This window comes from Kogia breviceps, chromosome 12, assembly GCF_026419965.1.
Source record: "Kogia breviceps isolate mKogBre1 chromosome 12, mKogBre1 haplotype 1, whole genome shotgun sequence".
NCBI classification, from domain to species: Eukaryota; Metazoa; Chordata; class Mammalia; order Artiodactyla; family Physeteridae; genus Kogia; species Kogia breviceps.
The window spans coordinates 15,710,581-15,736,009 of record NC_081321.1 but is presented as its reverse complement, the minus strand read 5'-3'; the positions used below and the strand labels follow the sequence as shown (position 1 = coordinate 15,736,009).

General features: G+C 38.4%; 1 protein-coding gene across 2 annotated transcripts in view; it reads right to left on the bottom strand.

Annotated features, from left to right (window-relative positions):
• Positions 1-14,329, bottom strand: part of SLCO1C1 (solute carrier organic anion transporter family member 1C1) — a 52,668-nt gene extending 38,339 nt beyond the window's left edge. For both annotated transcript variants that reach the window (XM_059080402.2, XM_059080401.2), the window contains exons 1-3: positions 13,990-14,329; positions 5,578-5,726; positions 4,311-4,452 (exon numbers count right to left, since the gene is read on the bottom strand). In XM_059080402.2, the coding sequence (XP_058936385.1) occupies positions 4,311-4,452; positions 5,578-5,706 (271 nt within the window). In that variant the 5' untranslated portion in view covers positions 5,707-5,726; positions 13,990-14,329. The remainder of the gene's footprint in view (positions 1-4,310; positions 4,453-5,577; positions 5,727-13,989) is intronic.
• Between the last annotated feature and the right edge of the window lie 11,100 nt (positions 14,330-25,429).

Below are 25,429 nucleotides of genomic sequence, written 5' to 3'. Positions count from 1 at the left end.
TTAAGTATATATTGAATTAGTGCTGATTGGACAATTCGTTATAATAATATAAAGAGATTGCTACCTGACTTTGTATTTTAAAAAATTGTATTTTAAGGATATGGCTTTTCTGGTCCGGCATGTAAGAAGCTAGAAGTATCCACTTCATCCTAACACCAAGTAAAAAGTTGAAAAATCAACAACTCTTCTTAGATCTGTCAGAAAGATGGGGTCATAGGGCAAACCGCTGTCTCCAAAATTGGAGAGACCAATAGGCAAAAGCAGAGAATTGTGGCCAGCTGGAACAGAAATCCACAACAATAAATCTCCTTGGGAACAAGCATTATGGTAAGAAAAACCTGCACTATCACTGACAGGAGGCTCAGCATCAGCAGTTCTGAGAGACAAAAACTCCAGAGGGACCCAGTGATTGAGGGTACACACTCTTTTGTGAGTTTTACTTCAGGAGCTCAATTAGGTAGGTTCTCACAGTGAATATTGGAAAATAAGACTTTTGTGCTTGCAGCCTGGGCAGGGGAAAGGGAACCATTTTGAAATACACCAGAGCACTCTGTTTTTCTTAAGAAAGTCTGCTTTTAGGGGAAACTAGTAACCAGAGTGTAACCTGCTGGGGCATTATCAGAGCCCAACAGACTTGGGGGAAGGAAAATACCCAACTTCAGCTGTTCTAGCTATCCTGTCCCATCAATGAGGGATAGGGGGACTGAGAAGCACACCTGAAGTTCACAGCCCAGAGACATAGGCTCACTAAGAGCCTGAGACCCATAGGACTATAGAATACTTCCTCTCCCTCACACAATACCATCATATTACTAAAGGCCTATTTATAGCAGTTCCTTTTACCCAGTACATCATTTCTGGCTATGTCACCAGGAAACTGCAAATTAAGAAACAACGAGACACCACTACATATCTATTAGACTGGCCAAAATCCAAAACATTAAATGCTGCTGAGGGTGTGGAGCAACAAGAACTCTCATTTATTGTTGAACTTTCATTCCAAATGGTACAGCCACTTTGCAAGACAATTTGGTGGTATCTTACAAAACTAAACATATTCTTCCCATAAGACCCAGCAACTGTACTCCTTGGTGTTTACCCCAAAGAGTTGAAGATGTATGTCCCCACAAAAATCTGCACACACAGATGTTTATAGTAGCTTTCTATATAATTGCCAAAACTTGGAAGCAATCAAGAAGTCCTTCACTAGACGAAGAGATAAATAAACTAAGGTCCGCTCAGAAATAGATTATTATTCAGTGCTAAAAAGAAGTGAGTTATCCAGTCATGAAAAGACACGGAAGAACCTTAAATGCTTATTGCCATGTGAAAGAAGCCAATCTGAAAAGGCTACATACTGTATGATTCCAACTATAGAACATTCTGAAACAGGCAAAACTATGGAGACAGTAAAAAGATCAGTGGTTACCAAGGGGTAGGGAGTGGGGATGGATAAATAGGCAGAGCACAGAGGATTTTAAGTGCTCTGTATGATACTGTAATAGTAGATACATGTCATTATACATTTGTATACAACACCAAGAGTGAGCCTTAACGTCAACTCTGGACTGTGGATGATAGTGAGGTATCACTGTAGGTCATCAACTGTGATGAATGTCCCACTCTGGTGGGGAATGTTGATAATGGGGGAGGCCGTGCATGTGTGGGGACAGGGGGTTTATGGGAAATTTTTGTACCTTCTGCTCACTTTTGCTATGAACCCCAGACTGCCTTAAAAAACAAAATGTATCTAAAACCATCTAAGTCAAGTTGACTAAATGCTAAAATGTAAAAAGCAAAAGTTTTAAATATTTAGAAGAAAATACATGGAAAACTATTTGAAACAAAGAATTAATATCTGCAAATATTAGTAGGTCTTGATAAGAAAACATTTTATTTTCTTGGAAACTCCCTGTCATTTTTGAAGAAAGAGTCCTTGTTACAAGAAAATACTTTACTTGGGAAGAAATTGAGTGTCCAGTAGGCAGATGTTAGATGATAATGCCAATTGATGTCAAAGCGTAAATGAAGTTGTTCTGCAAAAATATAGAAGAATTGAAAGCTAGAGACAGAGGGTGGGAGTGGGTCCAGAACTCTGGAAGGAAGGAATGCGAGAAGAGGCAAAAGGAGTAAATTAAAATTATGGTCGGGAAACTCACTTTTCTGGAAAGCTAGGGATTGCAAATAACTAGAGCAAACCTGTGATGTTTGGGATAAAGTTTTGCAATGGAAGTCAGAGGACTTTTATTGCATCTAATCCAATAAACAATTTCTATCCTTAGAATGGTCTGGAAGAATTTAGACTCAGGGCCCTTTTTTACTTCCTGTGCAACATTAGTACTCCCTATTAAATATAGATCCTCTCAAGTTTTGCATTGGGGGTCTGGGAATCTAAGAAAAATGTGGACCCGATTCTTCCCAAGTCTCTTCAGCTACAAAATGTTTTTATACTATAATCTAGAGTGAGCAATAATCAATGAATCACTTCATATGTAATTTTCTATCTGCTCCTTTCTTCTTCTTTCTGTAAGTCTGATTTATTCTTTTGATCTGCACCCAGCTTCCTTTTCATACTTGTTTCTTCTCCTGACGCAGTGTTACCCTTACCTTGACTCTCCAAGGACTTTCAATCCATTTAGGGTTGTAGACAGGGCCGTCATCAAGGATTAAATCAACTCTCCAGGCCTCTCGAATTAGTTTACACGAGGTAGTGATATGATCAGGTGTTTTAGAAACTTGTTACACAAAGTGCAGCTCATTAATGAATAGCATCAACATCGTATTGGAGCTTGTTAGAGATGCAGGATCTTACTTCCCTTCCTACAGAATCAGTCTACGCATTTTAACACAGTTGTCCAGTCATTTGCGTGAACTTATAATGTTTGAGTAGCACTGAACCAAGAAATCTTTTTCTGGTAGGGTGATGAAAGATGGATTTGGGAAGCAAAAGCCTGAAGGTAAAAGGTTACCTATTCACTCTTTTAATTCTTTCTCTGATATTTAGGGTAAGAACTGATATATACAGTATGAACTTGTATGATCAGGTCACCCAAGATGGCTCTTCTTTTGCTCTCTGTGCATCCCCTGCTCAACCAGTGCCTGCTTCATCTACACCCTACTCACACTACCAACCTTCCTGTATATTTGCCCCTTCAGCCAGTGATTGTTCTAATTTTAGATCAGAACATCTCCACTAGGATAGCTTGTTGAAGCGGCAGTGAGGGGGCGTGTCACCTACTGGTTTCCCTGGTAACCAATGAGCCAACCTGAAGTCAATTCCCCCTATAACTGGTAATCTCCCCCTCCTCCCTGGGAGCGAGACTGCCGCCATGTCCTGCCTTCAGGCTTGTTGCTCCAGGACCTTGCTTCAGACGTGTAAGTTCCCCCTATCCGTTAAACCACTGATGTTTCTTGTCCCTAACTCTGGGCTCTTTCTTCGGTCTTGAAGCTGGACAAGCACAGGGCTTGCTGGCCTGCGGGTGCAGCCCAATAGAACTAAAAACGTAGTTGTTGAAGAGTTGAAATATATTCCTTCACTCTTCTGAAGGTTTAAGTGAAGCTGAACCTGGAGCCATTAGAGATTTTACGATAGCATATATTTGAGTCTCAACAAGCAGAAAGGACCACAGAGACTATTAATTTTGTTTACTTCAGGAAGGAATCCAAGCCCCTTAGTTTATCAACTCAGGAAGCTAAGTGGGATTACACTCTTTAAACTACTTCCAAAACAGTGACTAAAATCACTTGGTCTTTTCAAGTTCAAAGTGTACAGTCAATGGCTAACCAAAGAACCCAGAGAGTAGAATTTTTATTGCCTGCTTTGCTCTAGTGTTCTTGTTAATAGAATCCCTTTATCTTCTTTCTAGGCCACTGGGCAGAGAAACCCCTTTTATAGTTTAACTTCTTCTTAAATCATTACAAGTTATTTTTCTAGAGCTTCTTTGGATTCTTCCAAATTTTGAATCACAGGGCTTCCAGGATATAAAACTCTTTTGTAAGGACATTTCCTACATACTTTCAACTCAAAATACCAGCAGCGTCTCTCTCTCTCTCCTAGAAAAGTCTCACTCTGATTGAAAACTTGTGTGAGTCATATAATAGTGAACACCTGGGACAGGAAGTTAATTGCTGTTTGCTCCGAGAGAACAAATTGCCTGTACTGTAGCACAAGGCCATGGCAAATTCTGTCCAAATAAGATTTTACAGATAGAGTCTGATAGTAGCAGACAGCAAAATGCAGTGAGGGTATCATTTCGTCATGCCTAGAAACCTTGTACTTAAAAGTAAAGTCAGGCATCTGCAATACCTACCAATTTCAAAACTACCATCAATAACTCCCACCAGTGAAGAAGGGATATCAAACCTTCTCTCTATCTGAGTGATGGTACTCTTCAGATAGCCTTCTGCCAGTGCTTTGGCAAAGTAAACAAAAGACAGGGCACCCAAGAACACCTGAAAAATATGACAGGTCACACTTAGTCTAACTCTAGCCTGACATATGACTGGAAATTTACTAAACAGAGAGACAAAAACACAAACCATGAACCAGGTAACAAGCCTGTTACCACTGAAGATTTCATTCAAGCAAAGTAATAGGCTTCTTCCCACCTCAAGCTCATGTAGAGTTCTAAAAATTCAAATAGATTTTCATTCATAATGCATGTTGAATTCCTTTTTTTTCCCCCCTTTTCTCCCCCTCTCCCCCAAAGGGCATTCAAAGGAGTCTTGGCTTTGAAAAGCAGATTCATTGCATGGGGAAGCAGAGAGAGGAAGAAGCCATTGAAAGGTAAGAAAATAAAACAAAAACCGTAAACCAAATACTTAACATCTTATCACAAGTCTAATACTCATTATTGTGTATTTCACAGCAATGGTTAATGTTCTAGGAGGGAACATAACAGACTGAAAAAGTAGAACTTACTATTCTTTGTGTTTAAGTTCATATTCAAGTTAAATTCATACTCAAATTCTTATTCAATGAAAAAAAAATGTTTTTTTTGATATCTGGCTTGTGTGTTTTGCTAGACCTGGGTCTGTGATGGAGTATCCATAAGGCAGATTATATGAAAAAAAACACATATGTATTTGTTGAGTGAATATTTGATGCAAGGAATGTATAGGAACTTGGAGTCACGGTGAGCACCATTTAAAAGGGAACCCTGTCCCTTCCTGTGTGGCCAGGAAAGTCACATTTTTCATTTATAGAATGGGAATAATATGGATGTTTCATAGATTAAATGTTACAGCTGTGCATAGCATAACATCTGGTACATGGTAGATATTTAATAAATATCATTACCTCTCTCCTTTCTGTTTTGGAGGGACATTCAAGTGAGCCAGGAAAGTAATATTTAGTAATTTAACCATAGTCAGGCAAAGACTGCTTTCACTGCCCAGCAAAGTGTGGTTTTCATAAATTGCATCTAAGATTACTTTTTAAAGTGGAAAAAATTTCTCACTTCTAGCTACACTGTGTAGAAAATAACAGGATCGAGAACTGAGAGCACGGACTCCACCAAATTCTCTGACCTCTTTAGTTAACCACTTACGGTTGTTTATCATTTAATTGTTTGTTACCTTTAGTTCACCACAGCAGGGTTGTTTCTCCTCTGAGGAGGGATAGTCTGTTTTAAAGGAAGGCCTCTCAACAGGTTGCATTGAATTTTTGCTGAATAACTGGATATTTTCTTTGGATGAAGTGTCCATTATGAAAACATTCCTTGACTCTGAGCCGTCAAAGTTGATTTTTAAAGTAAAAAAAAAAAAAAAAAAAAAAAAAAAATTAATTCAAACCCATGCAGTTGATTAGATAATGGTTTTATTTCACAATAGATCACAATTCTGTAGACATAACTTGATGTGAAGTTCCCTCATTTTACCACAGTAAGTTGGCAAAGTTTTGCAATTAAAATCGACCAGGATATCTGATTAAGCAATCCTGCTCTTGCGACTCTGTAGCCAGCATTCTTTCTCAATCCCTCCAGTTTAAGCCTCATTATAGCAAAGAATAAATTTAAATGTTGCCTTTGGAATAAATAACGAGGAAGAATTTTGCTAACTTTGTGGTCTTGCCAGCTTAAACTAGAAGCAAGCAGGAAAGGAAGAAGAGGAATTCAGCCATTTGAATATTGATTCATTAGAATTAAGTCTTTAAAGCCTTTAAATCTACTATCTTAGCAGAATGAATAGAAAAGATTGATGCCCCTGGTAGGTGCCTATATCACCCTGTGATTCTTATACGTTTGTAGCATCCAAAATAAGGTTTAAAATAAGGCAAAAAAAAAAAAAAAAAAAAAAAGAGGACCAATCTGTGTATCATTTTACCTTGACAAATAGGGAAGCAGCATGATTTATGCCTCAGGCTAAGATTTCATTCAGCCAAAAGTAGTCTGGCCTGCCTTAAAGTAAGAAAGATGCCTTCCTTCCTATGTCTGATTTCCCACCCTCCCTTGTCCTTACCAAGCCCTGGACAGGTTCACATAATCTGAACCTATTTTCTTTTTGTTCATATCAATATTTACATATCCTATGCACCCACTTCTTTAGGATTCCATATAGCTCAGTGCCTGCCTGATAAAGTAATCTAAGTGAAGGGATTTAAAAATAAAATAACTTCTGGATCACCCTAATGTTTACCAGATGATGCATTTGTACATTCATAGAGATCTTCTGTATTCTCATCACACTAACTGAAAGAATCACATCAGGGTAAAACTTAACGTACTGTGGTAGAAGTTTAGAGTTATTCAGTCTGTGAGTTTATTATCTTGACTTTATATAATGCATGTTCTGTGTTTACTCAACCTCATCTTTCATAGTTTGAATTCATAGATAATGTCTCAAACTGAAAAATCAAGAAATAGCAGTATACACAATTTATTTTGAAATATGGAGCTAAATATCAGAAGAAAGACCTAAAAGATGTAAAAGTGGAGGAGTGAGAAATGGGTTGAGAAGGGTAGGGCAAGGACCTGTTTTGTTTTCTGTTTTTTAATTTATTAGACTTTTAGATTATTCAATTTCATAAACATGCATAAATTTACATTTTAAAAATGGACAAAGGAAAGTGAGGAAAACAGAAAAAATTTTAAAGCCAAAAAGCTAAACAAAGAGCAGAGAATCCTAAACAAGAGCAAAAGACAAAGATACAGGAATACAATATTAGTAAGATTTAAACACAGATGTTTAGGAGAATACAAAATAAAAATTATGCAAAATATATAGAAATAACTATAAAGTCTTGACAAAATGGATACCTTTCTAGCAAATATAAATTACCTGTAATGATACAAACCAAGAGAGAAACATATCTAAGGAAGACATTAACAAAAATACTCTAAAACTATTACCTAAATAAAAATAGTAAGGATAGATGATGTAACTGGAGTGCTTTATCAAGGAATACCCTTCAAGGAAAAATAGCAGATAATGGAAACATGCTAATAGTCTCCATTCATTGGACCAAGCCAGAATTATCTTGATAACAAAATCTCATTAAGACAACACAAAAAGGAAAACTGCAGAGCCAACCTAGAGATGCTAAAATACTAAATAAAAAACTAGCAAATACAAATTAATTAGAATTCCATAATTAAGATTTTAAAAAATGTAACGATTGATTAATATTAGGAAGTTTGTTCACCTAAACCATTAAATTAAAAATTCAAAATGTTGGGGCTTCCCTGGTGGTGCAGTGATTGGGAATCCGCCTGCCAGTGCAGGGGACGTGGGTTCAGGCCCTGGTCCTGGAGGAGCCCACGTGTCACGGAGCGGCTGGGCCCATGTGCCGCAGCTGCTGAGCCCACACTCTGGACCCTGTGCTCTGCAACGGGAGAGGCCACTGTGATGAGAGACCTGTGCACCATGGCGAGGAGTGGTCCCCGCTCACTGCAACTGGAGAGAGCCAGTGGAGAGCAGTGATGACCAATGCAGCCAAAAATAAATAAATAAAATAAATAAATTCAAAAAAAAATTCAAAATGTTACATATGTATATCAAAACATCACATTGTATACCTTAAATATATAAAATTTTTATTGTCAATCACATTTCAATAAAGCTAGAAGAAATTCAAAATGACAAATAATAAAATTTCAGTAGATGCAATACATCAGGTGATAAAAGTCAACAGCCATTCATGACTCAAAAAAAAAAAAAAAAAAAAAAAAATCTGGGGCTTCCCTGGTGGCGCAGTGGTTGAGAATCCGCCTGCCAATGCAGGGCACACAGGTTCGTGCCCCGGACCGGTAAGATCCCACATGCCGCAGAGCGGCTAAAAAAAAATTAAAAAATTTTAAAAAATCTTAGAAATTCAGTACATAGATATTGATACCAACAGTCAACTTCCTATATCCACTGAATCACTAAAACTAGGTTTTCAGAAAAATATTTTGCCAGAACAGTGAAAGGGTATTTGGGAAGCAATGGATTAAATAGGTCTCTTTACTACAAAAATACTGAGTACCTTTAATTAAAATCCTGGAGAGACACATTGCTTATAAAAAAAAAAAAAAATCAAAACAACAAAATGACCTAAATGTCCAACAAATTATGGTATACTCACACAATGAAATCTTTGAAACCATTAGAAATTAGTGTAAAGAAGTAAATATAGTCATATAGAAATATTTTTATTACAGAGTTGATTTTAAAAATACAAAACTTCAAAGCAATATATATATAACACTCTATTTTATAATAGAAACACACATACATTCACAGGTGTGTATACATAGAAGAAAAGCTTCAGAAAGTTTATAAAGAATAGGTTAACACATTATTTCTGGCTGGTGACACTGCAGACGATTTTTTAAAAATGTTTTGTGTATCCATATTTTGTAATTTTTCTATAATGAACGTACATTTCTTATACGAAAAAATATTTTAAATATAAAAGATATAGAAATATCAAAAAGCAAGAAATACATACCAGAAAGATTTTTAAAATACAAAATAAATAACATCAAATTTATAGTGTAAAACGCAATTCTGTTCCACAAATTAAACTATGTAATACAAACTGGCCTACTGTTTTAGGAATTCAGATATATTATTTCTGTTCAGTCATATTAAACCCAGTGACCTGAAAATGCAAATAAATTGTTTAATAATAAAATACACTATCGGGGGGCGGACCTTCAAGATGGCAGAAGAGTGAGACATGGAGATCACCTTCCTCCCCACAAATACATCAAAAGTACATCTACATGTGGAACAACTCCTACAGAACACCTACTGAACGCTGGCAGAAGACCTCAGACTTCCCAAAAGGCAAGAAACTCCCCATGTACCTGGTTAGGGCAAAAGGAAAAAGAAAAAACAGAGAGAAAAGAATGGGGATGAGACCTGCACCTCTGGGGGGGAGCTGTGAAGGAGGAAAAGGATCCGCACACTAGGAAGCCCCTTCACTGGTGGAGACAGGGGCTTGGCGGGGAGGAACCTTCGGAGCCACAGAGGAGAGCGCAGCAACAGGGGTGCAGAGGACAAAGCAGAGAGATTCCCGCACAGAGGATCAGTGCCAACCAGCACTCACCATCCCAAGAGGCTTGTCTGCTCACCTGCCGGGACGGGTGGAAGCTGGAAGCTGAGGCTCGGGCTTCGGAGATCAGATCCCACGGAGAGGACTGGGGTTGGCTGAGTGAACACAGCCTGAAGGGGGGGCTAGTGCACCACAGCTGGCCGGGAGGGAGTCCTGGAAAATGTCTGGAATTGCCTAAGAGGCTAGAGACCATTGTTTCAGGGTGCACAAGGAGAGGGGATTCATAGCACTGCCTAAACGAGCTCCAGAGAAGGGCGCGAGCTGTGGCTATCAGCATAAACACCAGGCACGGGCATGAAATGCTAAAGCTGCTGCTGCAGCCGCCAAGAAGCCTGTGTGCGAGCACAGGTCACTATCCACATCTCCCCTCCCGGGAGCCTGTGCAGCCCGCCACTGCCAGGGTCCCGTGATCCTGCCACAACTTCCCCGGGAGAACACATGGCGCACCTTATGCTGTTACAACGTCACGCTGGCCTCTGCCGCCACAGACTCGCCCCGTATTCGGTACCCCCCGACCCCGTCCCCGGCCTGAGTGAGCCAGAGCTAGCTACAGCAATCAGAGAAGAAAAAGAAATAAAGGGAATCCAAATTGGAAAAGAAGAAGTAAAGCTGTCACTGTTTGCAGATGACATGATGCTCTACATAGAGAATCCTAAAGATGCTACCAGAAAACTACTAGGACTAATCAATGAATTTGGTAAAGTAGCAGGATACAAAATTAATGCACAGAAATCTCTTGCATTCCTGTATACTAATGATGAACAATCTGAAAGAGAAATTAAGGAAACACTCCCATTTACCATTGCAACAAAAAGAATAAACTACCTAGGAATAAACCCACCTAAGGAGACAAAAGACCTGTATGCAGAAAACTATAAGACACTGATGAAAGAAATTAAAGATGATACAAACAATTGGAGAGATATACCATGTTCTTGGATTGGAAGAATCAACATTGTGAAAATGACTATACTACCCAAAGCAATCTACAGATTCAGTGCAATCCCTATCAAACTACCAATGGCATTTTTCACAGAACTGGAACAAAAGATTTCACAATATGTATGAAAACACAAAAGACCCCGAATAGCCAAAGCAATCTTGAGGAAGAAAAATCGAGCTGGAGGAATCAGGCTCCCTGACTTCAGACTGTACTACAAAGTTACAGTAATCAAGACAGTATGGTACTGGCACAAAAACAGAAATATAGATCAGTGGAACAGGATAGAAAGCCCAGCGATAAACCCATGCACATATGGTCACCTTATCTTTGATAAAGGCGGCAAGAATATACAATGGAGAAAAGACAGCCTCTTCAATAAGTGGTGCTATGAAAACTAGGCAACTGCATGTAAAAGAATGAAATTAGGGCTTCCCTGGTGGCGCAGTGGTTGAGAGTCCACCTGCCGATGCAGGGGACATGGGTTCATTCCCCGATCTGGGAAGATCCCACATGCCGCGGAGCGGCTGGGCCCGTGAGCTATGGCCACTGAGCCTGCGTGTCCAGAGCCTGTGCTCCACAATGGGAGAGGCCACAACAGTGAGAGACCTGCGTACCACAAAAAAAAAAAAAAAAAAAAGAATGAAATTAGAACACTCCCTAACACCATACACAAAAACTCAAAATGGATTAAACACCTAAATGTAAGGCAAGACACTATAAAACTCTTAGGGGAAAACATAGGCAGAACACTCTATCACATAAATCACAGCAAGATCCTTTTTGACCCACTTCCTAGAGAAATGGAAATAGAAACAAAAATAAGCAAATGGGACCTAATGAAACTTGAAAGCTTCTGCACAGAAAAGGAAACCATAAACAAGATGAAAATACAACCCTCAGAATGGGAGAAAATATTTGCAAATGAAGCAACTGACAAAGGATTAATCTCCAAAATATACAAGCAGCTCATGCAGCTCAATATCAAAAAAACAACCCAATCCAAAACTGGGCAGAAGACCTAAATAGACATTTCTCCAAAGAAGATATATGGATTGCCAACAAACACATGAAAGGATGCTCAACATCACTAATCATTAGAGAGATGGAAATCTAAACTACAATGAGGTATCACCTCACACAAGTCAGAATGTCCAGAATCAAAAAATCTACAAACCATAAATGTTGGAGAGGGTGTGGAGAAAAGGGAACTCTCTTGCACTGTTGGTGGTTATGTAAATTGATACAGTCACTATGGAGGTTCCTTAAAAAACTACAAATAGAACTACCGTATGACCCAGTAATCCCACTACTGGGCATATACCCTGAGAAAACCATAATTCAAAAAGAGTCATGTACCACAATGTTCACTGCAGCTCTGTTTACAATAGCCAGGACATGGAAGCAGCCTAAGTGTCCATTGACAGATGAATGGATAAAGAAGATGTGGCTCATATATACAATGGAATATTACTCAGTCATAAAAAGAAACAAAATTGAGTCATTTGTAGCAAGGTGGCTGGAGACTGTCATACAGAGTGAAGTAAGTCAGAAAGAGAAAAACAAATATCGTATGGTAACACATATATATGGAACCTAAGAAAGAAAATGGTTCTGAAAAACCTAGGGGCAGTACAGGAACAAATTTGCAGATGTCGAGAATGGACTTGAGGATGGGGGAGGGGTATGGGTAAGCTAGGATGAAGTGAGAGAGTGGCATGGACATATATACACTACCAAATGTAAAATAACTAGTGGGAAGCAACCACATAGCACAGGAAGACCAGCTCGATGCTTTGTGACCACGTAGAGGGGTGGGAGGGAGACTCAAGAGGGAGGGGATATGAGGATATACGTATACATATAGCTGATTCACTGTGTTATACAGCAGAAACTAACACACCGTTGTAAAGCAATTATATTCCAATCAAGATGTTTATTAAAATTAAATAAAATAGGTTTTTTTAAAAAGAATCTCTCTTTGGCTGCAGTAGGAAGAGTGGATTAAGATAATCTGGAGTTCCTTAAGGACCGTCTCTGAATTGAAAAAGAAAATAAAAATATATGTATATTGATGATTGTTCTTTAATAAATGCAGCACTATTTTAAAAATAAAGTAAAATACACTATCAGTTATACTAAAAATATCTTTAAAAATTCAAAGGGTCATATCAAGAATGCTAATGCTAAAGAGGGAAAAAAATGTTGAAAATAATATTAAAAACTTGGGACATTAAAACACAATGTCTTCTTATATTTACAGGTATTGTCACAAAAATCACTCTAACTCAAATTCAGAAGTGATAATCAAAACAAGAGAACACCTAGCTGATGTTGTGTTAGGGCGAAATAACATCCAGATTAAAATACTGACACTACATTGTTTTACTGAAAATACAGTTTCATCTTGATGGCTAATTTGCACATCCTCTCAAGTATAGTATGTTTCAAGTAGGCTAGGCTATGTTTTTGAGCACTGAGCTATTCATCCGTCTGTGAAAAGAAGGGGGAAGGCGACACTCAGTGACATGAATGGAGAGATCCTCCGGGCTTGTGGGCACTCTCTCTCTCTCTCTCTCCCTCTCCCGCCATTAGCAATTGCAGAAGTAGAGTGAACGCAGTTATTTAGCAGGATTTGCATTTGTCAAATCCTTACTTGTTCTCCCACCACTTGAATGGATTTCCACAAAGTTTTCCTCCAACACCCTGGTTGGAGTATTACTTACTCTGGAGGCCAGAGAAAAATCAGCCAGTTTCTCTCCATTTCAGTTCCAAAAAATGGAATTCTCTGTTCGCAGGGGTTTGGAAGGCAGTCCTCCAGTCTTTAAAGAGTACAGGTGCTCTAGGAAGGTTGTAGCTGGATCGTGCAAATAGCCTGACCTCCATGCCCTGATCCTATAACAGACTCCATCCAGCAGTCAGCCTCCACAGACCCCAGAGAGAAAATCAGAAAGGCAGCCACTCCCATCGCTGTCTTGTCTTGGTCATCTCACGTGAGGAAAACCTCTGCACTAGCTTGTCTTGTGGACACCAGGGTCTCTCCCGTCAGGAGGGAAAATAACCTTATGGTACTTTCTAAGGAGTATATGTTGTTAGGAAGCTTATCAGCTCACTGCAAGTAATTGTGTCAGATGCAGATTTAATAAGTACTGTTTATGTGCCAGATGATTTATATACTTTGTGCTAATCCTTAAAACAACTCAACGAGGTTGGCATTATAATTCTCATTTCATAGAAAATCATATGACTCAGAGCACTTAAGTGACTTGTCCAAAACAACCCATCAAACAAGCATCAGAATCACAATTTGAACCCAGGTCTGAGTTTATCTGACTTCTTTAACCAGTATCCTCTCCCATTTCCACCATCCTTACAAGGGCCCCTACAAGTTTCCTGTGAAGTGTTATGGATAAGACACGTGCAGTGCAGAACATAAGGGTTCTTTGACTTCTCTCCTGTGAGACTCTGATGTGATCATCACAAAATATGAAAGCAGAGAACCAGATCTTACCTGGAGGTGGAGATCAGACAGCCAGTTCCTCTCAGTGCGCCCAGCAAGAGTCTGGACCACACTCCGCAGACTGAAAGAGAAAGCAGGTGGATCCTACCGCAGCTTCGAGCAGTTTTGTCAGGTGGGGAGAGCCTGGTTGGACACAGAGCAGATCAGGGGAAAGAAAAGATGTAGGGCATGGTCTCGCCCTTGGCCAATCTCTTCTCTTTTCTCTTTCCTCCTGGCCTCTTTTCTCTGGCAGTCTGCAGGGAACAGGCCACGCTGGCAAAGCCACTGACGTACATCTCAGCTCCCAGGGCACAGAAAGAGCTGATGCCTTTGAGCCATTTCTTTGCAATTTGCTGCAAGTTTAAGGCCGCACGTGATAAAGCTTTCTTTATGGGAGAGAGTGAAAAAAGAAAAGACCACTTGTGATCTTACTTGCTGATTCCCAGAAAACACAACTCTGCAGGGGGCAGAGGGTAAGGGAACAGAAGCAGGAGGGACGGAAGTTTGTAACAAAGATCTCTCCTTCTCCTTCCAAGAAGTTTTTAAGCCAGCCGCTCCTTGAGGACATCACTGGAATTCTTTAAAAAAAAAAAAAAAAAAAAAAAGCTCATGGACTAAAAATCTCTGTATGGTTTCTTTTCCCATTGGGATTCTTTCTGGAATCTGCCGGGACCACAGATCTGGTGAGGACCAAGGCTCTGAGGAGTTCTTTCCAGAAAGGATTAATTCTCAAAGAGACATGATCAGTTGCTTACACCCACAATTTCTGTGAATCTTAAAAGTAGAAAAAGAAAGAAAAACATTGAAATTTTGGCATTCGGTTGTTCATTCTACATAAAATCTAAGAAAAGAGAACTCCTTGCATTAAGACATTCTACAATTCTAATCGATTCTTTTTTCAAGACTACCATTTTAGAGGCTTTTGAGCCGTACTAGCTTGCATGTGGTTTATACTAATAAGTGAATTTGCTTCCGGAATCATCCAAGGTCCACCATTTTCTTACATGGCTGTGACTATGGCCTGGTCCCTTCACAGTCTCAACTTCTTCCTTGGTGAGCAGAATTTTTATTAAAAAAAAAAAACAAACCACATTCCCAAGGTGGTTTAAGAATTATATTATGTACTCAAACATACATTTCGAATAACAAAGTACTAAATGATAATGTTATCATCATTACACATATAATTTCAGTTCACATAATAGTCAGGATCATTAATTAATAGTCAAATATTATGATAAGACATTTTACTATAAAAGAAAAAAGAGAGATACAAGGAAGATAAAGAAATAAGAAATCTTTTAATGAAGCAACTGTTATCTGGAGTCTAAAAGACCAAATACTTTATTTTAGCCATCAGCCAACCTTTGCCATCAGAAATAGTGAGCAAACATCATAACAGGTCTTGGACTTTTCAATGTGTCTGACAGGTGACCATTGGTGCATTGAAAGGGCGACACTGTTTACCAGCCAAAAAGCACAAAAGACCTACTTTTTCTCAACACGGAATGCAGTTTTACCCCGAGAGTGTAATTTGGTCGATTCCTCACTTGCTCAAATTCACTCTCTAACATGATTCCTTTTCTGACCTCTTCAGTCCATGGTTCATGTTTCCATTTTGAATGCACATCATCCTTATTTTATACATGATATTCAGGGTTTCTCATAAACAGCCTTGCACTGGATTATATCCTACTTTCATACTGTAGACCAGGGTTCAGCAAACTTCCCGTAAAAGGCCAAATGATAAATAGCTTAGGTTTTGCAGGCCAATCTCTGTCACAGTCACTCAACTCTGCCACTGTGGTGTGAAATCAACCATAAATGAGTTAACCATGAATGAATGAGTTTTCTAGGGTTGTGTAACAAAGTACCACAAACTGGCTGGCTTAAAACAGCAGAACTTTATTATCTCAGTTCTGGAGGGGAGAAGTCCAAAATCGAAGTGTGGGCAGTGCCGTGCTCCCTCTGAGACCTGCAGAGGATCCTTCCTTGGCTCTCCTACCTTCTGGCGTTTGCCGCCAGTTGTTGGCATTCCTTGGCTTATAGGTCCATCACTTCAGTCTCTGCCTCCGTTGCTACGTGGTCATCTTCTCCTTGTGTGTGTCTGTCTTCTCTTGTTCTTAAAAGGAAACCAGTCATATTGAATTAGGGTCTACTGTAAGGACCTCATCTTAACTTGATTACGTCTGCAAAGTCTTTGGTTCCAAATAAGGGCACATCCATTGATACAGGGGCCTAGGATTTCAGTATATGCTTTTGGGGGGGATATAATTCAACCCATAGCACTCATTTGCTTCCTTATCTGAGGTGAGGATCACACAAACATTTTACTTATTTATTTATTTTTATGGAAGCATGGTTATTTGGTTATATATATAACCAAATAACTATAACTATATATGTGTGTGTGTATATATATATATATATACACACACACAGACACAAAGTTTTTGGATTTTTTCCATTATAGTTCATTAAAATATATTGAACATAGTTCTCTGTGCTGTACAGTAAATCCTTATTGTTTATCTATTTTACATATGGTAGTGTGTATCTATTAATCCCATATTCTAAGTCTATCCCTCCCCCCTTCCCCCTTTGGTAACCATAAGTTTGTTTCCTATGCCTGTGTGTCTGTTTTGTTTTGTAAATAAGTTTACTTGTACTATTTTTTAGATTCCACATATAAGTGATATCATATAATATTTGTCTTTCTCTGTCTGACTTACTTCACTTAGTATAATCTCTAGGCCCACCCATGTTGCTGCAAATGACATTATTTTGTGCTTTTTTTATGGCTGAGTAGTATTCCATTGTACATATGTACCACATCTTTATCCATTCATCTGTCGATGGACATTTAGGTTGTTTCCATGTCTTGGCTATTGTAAATAGTGCTGCTATGAACATAGGGGTGCACGTATCTGTTCTAATTATAGTTTTGTCTGGATATATGCCCAGGAGTGGGATTGCTGGATCATATGCTAACTCTATTTTTAGTTTTTTGAGACATGCATACTGTTTTCCATAGTGACCACCGCAATTTACACTCCCACCAACAGTGTAGGAAGGTTCCCTTTTCTCCAAACCCTCTCAAGCATTTCTTTTTCATCTTCAATTTTTTTCATCAGTGAATTACAGTTTACAAAGTATAGGTCTTTTGCCTCCTAAGGTAGGCTTATTCCTAGTTATTTTATTCTTTTTATTTTGATGGTAAATGGGATTTTTTCCTTAATTTCTCTTTCTGATCTTTTGTTGTTAGTGTATAGGAATGCAAGAGATTTCTGTGCATTAATTTTGTATCCTGCAAATTTCCCAAATTCATTGATGAGCTCTAGTAGTTTTCTTTCCGTTTGTTTGTTTGTTTGTTTGTTTGTTTGTTTGTTTTGTGGTACGCGGGCCTCTCACTGTTGTGGCCTCTCCCGTTGCGGAGCACAGGCTCCGGATGCGCAGGCTCAGCGGCCATGGCTCACGGGCCCAGCCGCTCCGCGGCACGTGGGATCCTCCCGGACCGGGGCACGAAGCCATGTCCCCTGCATCGGCAGGCGGACTGTCAACCACTGCGCCACCAGGGAAGCCCTCTAGTAGTTTTCTTGTGGTGACTTTAGGATTTTCTATGTAGAGTATTATGTCACCTGCAAATGGTGACTGTTTTACTTGTTCTTTTCCAATGTCTATTCGTTTTCTTTCTTCTTCTACGATTGCTATGGCTAGGACTTGCAAAACTGTGTTGAATAAAAGTGGTGGGAGTGGACATCCCTGTCTTGTTCCTGACCTTAGAGTAAATGCTTTCAGCTTTACACTGTCGAGTATGATGTTGGCTGTGTTTTTGTCATTTATGGCCTTTTGAGGTATGTTCCCTCTATGCCAACTTTCTGAAGAGTTTTTATCATAAATGGGTGTTGAATTTTTGAAATGCTTTTTCTGCATCCGTTGAGATGATCATATGGTTTTTATTCTTCAGTTTGTTAATGTAGTGTATCACATTGATTGATCTCCAGATATTGAAGAATCCTTGCATATTATCATGGCATATGATCCCACTTGGTCATGGCATATGATCTGTTTAATGTATTGTTGGATTTGGTTTGCTAGTATTTTTTTGAGGAATTTTGCATCTATGTTCATCTGTGATATTGGCCTGTAATTTTCTTTTTTTGTGGTATTTTTGTATGGTTTTGGTATCAGGGTGATGGTGTCCTCATAGAATGCGTTCAGAAGTTTTCCTTCCTTTGCAGTTTTCTGGAGTAGTTTCAGGATAATAGGTGTTACTCTTCTATACATGTTTAGTAGAATTTACCTATAAAGCCTCTGATCCTAGACTTTTGTTTTTTGGGAGTTTTTAAATCACAGATTCAATTTCAGTGCTTGTAATCAGTCTGTTTATATTTTCTATTTCTTCCTGGTTCAGTCTTGGGAGATTATACCTTTCTAAGAATTTTCCATTTCTTCTAGGTTGTCCATTTTATTGGTGTATATTTGCTTGTAGTAGTCTCTTATGGTCCTTCGTATTTCTTTGGTGTAGGTTTTAAATTCTCATTTTTCATTTCTGAATTTAGTGTTTTAGACCCTCTCCCTTTTTTTCTTGATGAATCTGGCTTAAAGGTTTATCAATTACATTTATCTTTTCAAAGAACAAGCTTTTACTTTCATTGATCTTTTCTATTATTTTATTAGTCTCTATTTCATTTATTTCTACTCTCATCTTTATGATTTCTTTCCTTCTACTGACTTTGGGTTTGGTTTGTTCTTCTTTCTCTAGTTGCTTTAGGTGTAAGATTAGGTTGCTTATTTGGATTTTTCGTTTCCTGTGGCAATCTTATATTGCTATAAACTTCCCTCTTAGAATTACTTTTGCTGCATCCCATAGGTTTTAGATCATGGCGTTTTCATTTTCATTTGTCTCTAGGTATTTTTAAAATTTCCTGTTTGGTTTCTTCAATAATCCTTTGTTTAGTAGCATATATTGGTTAGCCTCCACGTGTTTGTTTTTTTTGCAGTTTTTTTTCTTGTAATTGACGTCTAGCCTCATAGCATTGTGGAAGGAAAAGATGCTTGATATAATTTCAGTTTTCTTAAATTTTCCAGGGCTTACTTTGCAGCCCAGCATGTAATCTATCCTAGAGAATATTCCATATGCACATGAAAAGAATGTGTATTCTGCTGCTTTCAGATTGAATGCTCTATAAATATCAATTAAGTACATCTGGTCTAATAGTCATTTAAGGCCTGTGTTTCCTTATTGATTTTTTGTCTGAATGATCTGTCCATTGATAAAAGTGAGGTGTTAAAGTCCCCCGCTATTATTGTGTTACTGTCAATTTCTCCTTTTATGTCTATTAACGTTTGCCTTATATATTGAAGTGCTCCTGTGTTGGGTACATATATATTTACAATTGTTATATCTTCTTGTATTGAGCTCTTGATCATTATATAGTCTCCTTCTTTGTCTCTTGTCACAGTCTTTATTTTAAAGTCTATATTGTGTGTCCTATGAGTATTGCTACTCCAGCTTTCTTTTGATTTCCATTTGCATGGAATACCTTTTTCTGTCCCCTCACTTTCAGTCTGTACATATCCCTAGATATGAAGTGAGTCCTTGTAGACAGCATATATATGGGTCTTGTTTTTGTATCCATTCAGCCAGTCTGTCCTTTTTTCTCCCTTGGGGGGGTTTTTATTTTATTTTACTTAAGAAAAAAAATTTAAATTGAAGTATAGTTGATTTACAGTGGTGTGTTAATTTTTGCTGTACAGCAAAGTGATTCAGTTACATATATATATTCTTTTTTATATTCTTTTCCATTATGTTTTATCACAGGATATTGACTATAGTTCCCTATACAGTAGGAACTTTTTTGTTTATCCATTCAATCTATGTCTTTTGGATGGAGCATTTAATCTGTTTAAGGTAATTATCGATATGTATGTTTTTATTCCCATTTTAAAAATTGTTTTGGATTTGTTTCTGTCGGTCTTTTTTTCCCTTTCCTCTTTTGTTCTCATTTCTTGTGATTTGATGACTATGTTTAGTGTTGTGTTTGTATTCCTTTTTCTTTTTTATGTGTATATCTATTTTAGATTTTTGTTTGCTGTTACCATGAGCTTTTTGTATAGCAGTCCATATATATATGTATATGCACACACACACATTATTGTTTGAAGTTGCTGATCTTTTAATTTCAAATGCATTTTATTTTATTTTATTTTATTTTATTTTTTTAACATCTTTATTGGAGTATAATTGTTTTACAATAGTGTGTTAGTTTTTCCTTTACAACAAACTGAATCAGTTATACATATACATATGTTCCCATATCTCTTCCCTCTTGCATCACCCTCTCAATTGCATTTTAAATATCCTGCATTAGTACTCTCCTGATAATAACTGATTTTGATATCATATTTTACATCTAATTGTTTTGCATATCCCTTAACTGCTTATTGCACATACAGATGATTTCATTACTTTCATCTTTTAATCTTCCTATTAGTTTTGTGTGGATGATTTCCTACCTTTACTGTATGTTTGCCTTTACTGGTGAGCTTTCCTATTTTGTAATATTATTGTTTCTAGTTGTGGCCTTTTCTTTTCCTCCTAGAGAAGTTCCTTTAGCATTTTTTGTAAAGCTGGGTGGTTGAACTCTTTAAGCTTTTGCTTATCTGTAAGGCTTTTTATTTCTCCATCAAATCTGAATGCATGCCTTGCTGGGAAGAACATTCTTGGTTGTAGGTTTTTCCTTTTCATCACTTTAAATATATTGTTCCACTCCTTCCTGGCCTGCAGAGTTTCTGCTGAAAAATCAGCAGATAGCCTTATGGGAGTTCCCTTGTATGTTATTTGCTTTTCCCTTGTTGCTTTTAATATTTTCTCTTTACCTTTAATTTTTGTCAACTTAATTACTATGTGTCTTGACATGTTCCTCTTTGGGTTAATCCTGTATGGGACTCTGCACTTCCTTGATATGGGTGACTCTTTCTTTCCCATGTTAGGGAGATTTGGGGCTATTATCTCTTCACATATTTTCTCAGGCCCTTTTCTCTCTCTTCTCCTTCTGAGACCCCTATTATGCAAATGTTAGTGTGTTTGATGTTGTCCCAGAGGTCACTTAAACTGTCCATATTTCCTCTCATTCTTTTTTCTTTATTCTGTTCTGCAGTAGTGATTTCCACCAATCCATCTTCCAGCTCACTGATACATTCTTTTGCCTCATTTATTCTACTATCTATTCCTTCTAGTGTATTTTTCATTTCAGTTATTGTATTGTTCAACTCTGTTCGGTTGTTCTTTGTATTTTCTAACTCTTTGTTAAAGATTTCTTGTAATTTCTCACTCTGTGCATCCATTGTTTTCCAGAGTTCTTGAATCCTCTTTATGTTCATTACTCTGCACTTTTTCTTAGGAATACTGCCTATCTCCACTTCATTTAGTTGTTCTTCTGGGGTTTTATCTTGTTCCTTTTCTGGAACTTATCCCTCTGCCATTTCGTTTTGTCTAAATTTCTATTTGTATTTTTATGTATGTGGTAGGTTAGTCATTTTCTCAACCCTGGAGAAGTGGTCCTCTGTAGGGGATGTCCTATGTACCCCAGAATTATAGTCCCCTCTCATCACTCACGGGCCAGGGACCAGCTGGTCCCAGAGTAGGTTCTGACCTGTGTTTGCAGACTCAGTTCTGCATGCTGCTTGATCATAGTTTTCTTGCTTCTGTTTCTGCCGCCCTAGTGGGTGAGGGTGTTCTAGAGCCTTATGCAAGCTTCCTGGTATAGGGGCCTGTGTTTGCCCACTACTGTGTGGAACTGGGTCTTGACCCTCTGGTAGGCAGGGCCGGGTCAAGAGGCATGTCTAGAGGCAGCCGTGGGTTCAAGAAGTCTTTAGGCAGCCTGTCTGCTGATGAGCTGTGTTATGTTCCCACCCTGATGGTTGTTTGGTCTCTCAGCACTGGCGCCTACAGGCTGTTGGGTGGGGCCAAGCCTTGGTGCTAATGACCCAAGCAAGATATCAGCCCCCAGTGAGAGTCCATGCAGATGAACATTCCCCTATACCTCCGCCACTGGTGTCCATGTCCCCAGGTGAGTCACAGCTGCCCCCTCCTTCCCAAGAGACCATCCAAGACTAGCATATAGGTCTGGCCCAGCTCCTATAAAGTCACTACTTTTGCTCTAGGTCTCAGTGTGTGTGAGACCTTGTGTGTGCCCTCCAAGAGTGGAGTCTCTGTTTCCCCCAGTCCTGTGGAGTTCCTGCAATCAAGTCTCACTGGCCTTCAAAGCCAAATGTGCTGGGAGTACCTCCTCCCCATGCCAGACCCCCAGACTATGGAGCCTGATGTAAGGCTCAGAACTCTCACCTCTGTGGAAGAACTTCTGGGATGTATTGGGTAGGCCAAAAGGTTCATTAGGTCTTTTCCATAAGTTGTATTTAGTAGCACTTAGTTGTCTTTAACTTCATTCGAAACAATTTTTTTAGATTGTATGTGACAGCTCTCATACAAGCATGCATTTAAAAAAAGACATCAAAATTGGTGAATTTTTGTGTAGCCATTTTAATATTGAAGATAGAAGGAAAAAACAACATTTTTGGCATACTATGCTTTATTATTTTAAGAAAGGTAAAACATAACTGAAACACACAAAAAGATTTGTGCAGTGTATGGAGAAGATCAAACTTGTCAAAAGTGGTTTGCGAAGTTTCTTGCCAGGGATTTCTTGCTGGATGTTGCTCCATGATCTGGTAGACCAATTGAAGTTGATAGTGATCAAATCAAAACAATAATTGAGAACGATCAATGTTATACCACGTGGGAGATAGCCAATATACTCAAAATATCCAAATCACGTGTTGAAAATCATTTACACCAGCGTGGTTTTGTGAATCACTTTGATGTTTGGGTTCCACATAAGTTAAGCCAAAAAAACTGTCTTGTCCATATTTCTGCGTGCAGTTCTCTACTGAAACGTAATGAAATGCTCCATTTTTCAACCAAATTGTGAAGGGCGATAAAAAATGGATACTGTACGACAATGGGAATGGAAGAGATCATGCGGCAAGCAAAATGAACCATGACCAACCGCACCAAAGGCCAGTCTTCATCCAACGTTGATGTTGTGTATATGGTGGGATTGGAAAGGAGTCCACCATTATGAGCTACTTCCGGAAAACCAAACAAATAATTCCAACAAGTACCACTCCCAATTAGACCAACTGAAAGTGGTACTTAACAAAAAGCGTCCAGAAATAGTCAACAGGAAATGCACAGTCTTCCATTAGGATAATGCAAGACCGCATGTTTCTTTGATGACCAGGCAAACATTGTTCCAGGGCTTCCCTGGTGGCGCAGTGGTTGAGAGCCCGCCTGCCAATGCACGGGACATGGGTTCGTGCCCCGGTCTGGGAAGATCCCACATGCCGTGGAGCGGCTAGGCCGGTGAGCCATGGCCACTGAGCCTGCACATCGGAGCCTGTGCTCCGCAATGGGAGAGGACACAACAGTGAGAGGCTCATGTGCCACAAAAAAACACAAAAAACTCTTCCAGCTTGGCTGGGAAGTGCTGATTCATCCACTGTATTCACCAGACATTGCATCCTTGGATTTCCATTTATTTCAGTCTTCACAAAATTCCCTTAATGGAAAAAATTTCAATTCCCTGGAAGACTGTAAAAGGCACCTGGAACAGTTCTTTTCTCACAAAGATAAAAAGTTTTGAGAGGATGGAATTATGAAGTTGCCTGAAAAATGGCAGAAGGTAGTGGAACAAAAGGGTGAATACATTGTTCAATAAAGGTCTAGGTGAGAATAAAAAATGTCTTTTATTTTTACTTAGAAAAACCAAAGACACTTTTTGGCCCACCCAATAATAATTCTCCAGTTTGTGGGTTGCCCACCTGGGGACGGGGGATGGATTTGATTATTTCATGAATGTTCCCCCCCCCCCCCGCCATGGTCTCATTGTGGTTTCTTCTTTATGCCCTTGGATGTAGAATATCTTTTTTGGTAGGTTCCTTTTTTTTTTTTTTTAATCGATGACTGTTCAGCAGTTAGTTGTGATTTTGGTGTGCTTGTAAAAAGAAGTGAGCTCAAGGTCCTTCTACTTCACCATCTAGTCTCTGATCTCTATTTGTAAACTTTTTGATGATAGCCATTCTGATCAATGTGAGGTGATATCACATTGTTGTTTTGCATTTCTCTAATAAATAGTGATATTGAGCATCTTTTCATGTGCTTATTAGCCATCTTATGTCTTCTTTGAAAAAATGTCTGTTCAGGTCTTCTGCCCATTTTTTGATTGAGTTGTTTGGCTTTTTTTTTTTTTTTATATATATTGAGTTGTATGAGCTGTTTATATGTTTCAGATATTAACCCCTTGTCAGCCATATCACTTGTAAATAGTTTCTCCCATTCTGTAGGTGTTGTCTTTTCATTTTGTTGATGGTTTCCTTTGCTGTACAAACGTTTTTAATTTTAATTAAGTCCCACTTGCTTTTTCTTTTTTTTTCTTTTCTTTTGTTTCCATTGCCTAAGGAAACAGATCCAAAAAAAGATTGCTACAGTTTATATCAAAGCGTGTTCTGCCTATGTTCTCTTCTAGGAGTTTTATGGTTTCTGGTCTTATGGTTAAGTCTTTAATTCATCTTGAGTTTATTTTTTTGTATGGTGTGGGGAAATGTTCTAATCTCACTTTTTCACATGTAGCTGTCCAGTTTTCCCAGCACAAGGTTTTGAAGAGACTTTTTTCCCTCCATCGTATATTCTTGCCTCCTTTTTTGTAGATTAATTAATCATAGGCATATGGATTTACTTCTGTGCTCTCTATTCTGTTCCATCGATCTATGGTCTTTTTTTTTGTGGTAGGTAGTAACATGCTAATTTGATTGTAACTTTGTAGTATATTTTGATGTCTGGGAGGGTGATATCTCCAGTTTTATTCTTTTTTCTCAAGATTGCTTTGGCAAATCGGGATCTTTTGTGGTTCCATATGAATTTTAGGATGATTTGTTCTAGTTTTGTGAAAAATGTAATTGTTTTTTAAAATAGAATTGCATTAAATCTGTAGGTTGCTTTGGATAGTATGGAAATTTTAACATTAATTCTTCCAAGCCAAGAGCACAGGATATCTTTCCATTTCTTTGTATCATCTTCAATTTCCTTTGCCAGTATTTTATAGTTTTCAGAGTAGAGGTCTTTCACCTACTTGGTTAAGTTTATTTCTAGGTATTTTATTCATTTTGATGCAGTTTTAAATGAGATGTGGTTTTTTTTTACTTTCTCTTTCTGATAGTTCATTATTAGTGTATCGAAAAGCAACAGATTTCTGTATATTCATCTTATATCCCGCAACTTTACTGAATTCATTTCTTAGTTCTAATAGTTTTGGGGTGGAGACTTAAGTGTTTTCTATATAAAATATCATGTCATATGCCAAAAGTGACAGTTTTACTACTTCCATTCTAT